Source organism: Panthera tigris, chromosome D1 (genome assembly GCF_018350195.1).
Source record: "Panthera tigris isolate Pti1 chromosome D1, P.tigris_Pti1_mat1.1, whole genome shotgun sequence".
In the NCBI taxonomy this organism is placed as follows: domain Eukaryota; kingdom Metazoa; phylum Chordata; class Mammalia; order Carnivora; family Felidae; genus Panthera; species Panthera tigris.
In genome coordinates, this window is record NC_056669.1 from 99,313,118 (window position 1) to 99,315,831 (window position 2,714).

The window sequence follows — 2,714 nt, forward strand, 5'->3', positions numbered from 1 at the left end:
CATTGGCTTTTAATGTCCGTGTTCGCACACCAGCAAACATGGCTGTTATCTGAGGTCTGCTGAGACCTTTGCCTGTTGGGAGCAGCCACAGCCTCTACCAAATGTCCTCTCAGCAGGTGAACTGCCTTTCCCCTTGTGGCCTGAGGACCCCTTGGCCCATGCTGTCTGCTCCTGGGGATTTGCCCTTCCCACCAGAGCTCTTCCAGGTATCGAGCTGCAGAGTTTCAGACTCTGTGCTCCTCTGTTTGTAGAGTCTTAATGGTATTTAAACTTTCTCCTTTCTCCTTTCTCTTTTCTCCCTTTCTTGTTAAGTCCCTTATGGGTGCTTCCACTCCTTCTCTTACTCTCCATCTACTTTCAGGGTGAGTGCTTTTCCTGTACTGCTCCCCCCTCCCCCCCACCCCCTCTCCCCCCCGCCCTGTCTCCCTATTCTCTCCGCAAGCAAAAATAGCTCCCTATTCTCCATGGCTTCTCTCTCCCCCAGTTTACTTCTCCTTGTTGTGTACCTGCCAAGTTCAAGTTGTGCAGAATGTTGTGTTACTCCTCAGATCAATTTTCTAGGTGTGCAAGATGGTTTGGTGTTGATCTAGCTGCATTTCAGGGACAAGAGAAGCAAAAAACTTCCATGCTCCTTTGCCATCTTGGCCCCTCTCCTCAAACAGGTCCAGTGTTAGAATCATTTAGACCTGAAAACAGTTTTCTGACTCCCTGGATTGTCAAAACTTTCTAATATCACATAATTTGTGTTCTTGAAGAGCTAACTACTTTTTTTGTGCTCAGGGAAGCCATGGGAACCAAGAACAACGTGACTGAATTTGTGTTGTTCGGCCTTTTCCAGAGCAGGGAGATGCAGCATGTGTGCTTCGTGGTCTTCTCCCTCTTCCATGTACTCACTATCCTGGGGAACCTTCTGGTCATCATCACCATCAATGCAAGCAAGACCCTGAAGGCTCCCATGTATTTCTTCCTCAGCCACCTCTCTTTTGCCGACATGTGCTATCCATCTGCTACCACACCCAAGATGATCGCAGACACTTTTGTGGAGCGTAAGACCATCTCCTTCAATGGCTGCATGACCCAGCTCTTTTCTGCCCACTTCTTTGGTGGCACTGAGATATTCCTCCTCACGGCCATGGCCTATGACCGCTATGTGGCCATCTGTAGGCCCCTGCACTACACAACCATCATGGGTCAGTGGAAGTGTGGCTTGCTGGCCGGGGCCTCCTGGGTGGCTGGCTTCCTGCATTCCATCCTACAGACACTCCTGACAGTCCAGCTGCCCTTTTGTGGGCCCAATGAGATTGACAACTTCTTCTGTGATGTTCATCCCTTGCTGAAGCTGGCCTGTGCAGACACCTATGTGGTGGGGCTCATTGTGGTGGCCAACAGTGGCATGATCTCTTTGGTGTCCTTTATCATTCTTATCATCTCCTATGTGGTCATCTTATTGAACCTGAGACGCCAGTCATCTGAGGGCCGGCGCAAGGCTCTGTCCACATGTGGCTCACACATCATCACGGTCATTTTGGTCCTCGTGCCCCCCATGTTCATGTACATTCGTCCCTCCACCACCCTGGCTGCTGACAAACTTGTCATCCTCTTTAACATCGTCATGCCACCTTTGCTGAACCCTCTGATCTACACGTTGAGGAATAATGAGGTGAAAAATGCCATGAGGAAACTGTTTAGGGTACAAGGGAGTACAGGGGAGAAGTGACAGTCAGGGGAATCTCATTCAGCCTGGAACTTGGGGGACTTCCCATCTTGTAGCATCTCCAATTTAATGCTTGTAATGACAACTGTGTAATAATAATAATCCCACATATTCCTTCAACCTTTCATTCATTAAGTATTTATTGTCTGCAGTCAGTGAGGCATTGGGGATACGGATAAAAGTAAGATGTAACCTCTACCCCACAAGAGGATCACAGTCCAGGAGGCTCTTAGTGATACCGAAGGGCTCATTCAGGAAACCTGTGAGGTCTATAATTGAGGGAACCTCCAGGAAGGCTGAGTGGCTCATCTACAACCATGGAGAATACTACTACATAATTCCTTTATTGTGGCTAACATAGTGCTCAGTGACATTTATTCTCTCATGACCTCCAAGGCACTTTATTTGTGGTCCTTCATTTCATGCTCTCAGCCGGCAGAGGAATAAATAAGTGTAGAGAGGTTACAGGATTGACCCCAAGTCACCAAATAGACCCTGAGCCAGGTGGTGACCAGAATGTAGGTCCCCTAAGTCCACTTTCAGGGCACTCCTCACCTCAGAACATCTTGACAAAGACCGTGTGAAAATTAATACAGGGGGTCCTCACTGAAATGGAGTCAGGAGGCCAGCAGGGGGAGCACTCATGCCCTATCACCACGGTCCTCAAAAGCAGAGTCCACAGGAAAAGAGGACGTTAGAAGCCCATACAGCTTTACTATCCCTGCAGGAGGAAGAAAGTCCGCTCTGCTCCAGGCAGCAGCCCAGCCAATGAGAGATGGCCACAGCTCAGCCAATGAAAAGACACTATGCTGAGAACTCCCGGTTTACTCCAATGAATTTTGTGTTTAGAACAGCCACTGCCCCCCACCCCCCCTTCCTCTATAAAAGAGTGTTCCTTTCCTTAATTTCAGGGATTTGTCTGTGGTTTCCCATGGTTATCTAATTCTGGGTTGCAATTCTGTGCTATTCCCCTTTAAACCGGTTTTTGCTGGTAAGATAA

General features: G+C 48.6%; 1 protein-coding gene across 1 annotated transcript; it reads left to right on the forward strand.

The window, feature by feature from the left end:
- The first annotated feature begins 787 nt into the window (after nucleotides 1-787).
- Nucleotides 788-1,717, forward strand: LOC102970996 (olfactory receptor 4S1). Its single transcript, XM_007082176.1, has one exon. The coding sequence runs from the start codon at nucleotides 788-790 to the stop codon at nucleotides 1,715-1,717; it is 930 nt and encodes a 309-aa protein (XP_007082238.1).
- Nucleotides 1,718-2,714: the final 997 nt, after the last annotated feature.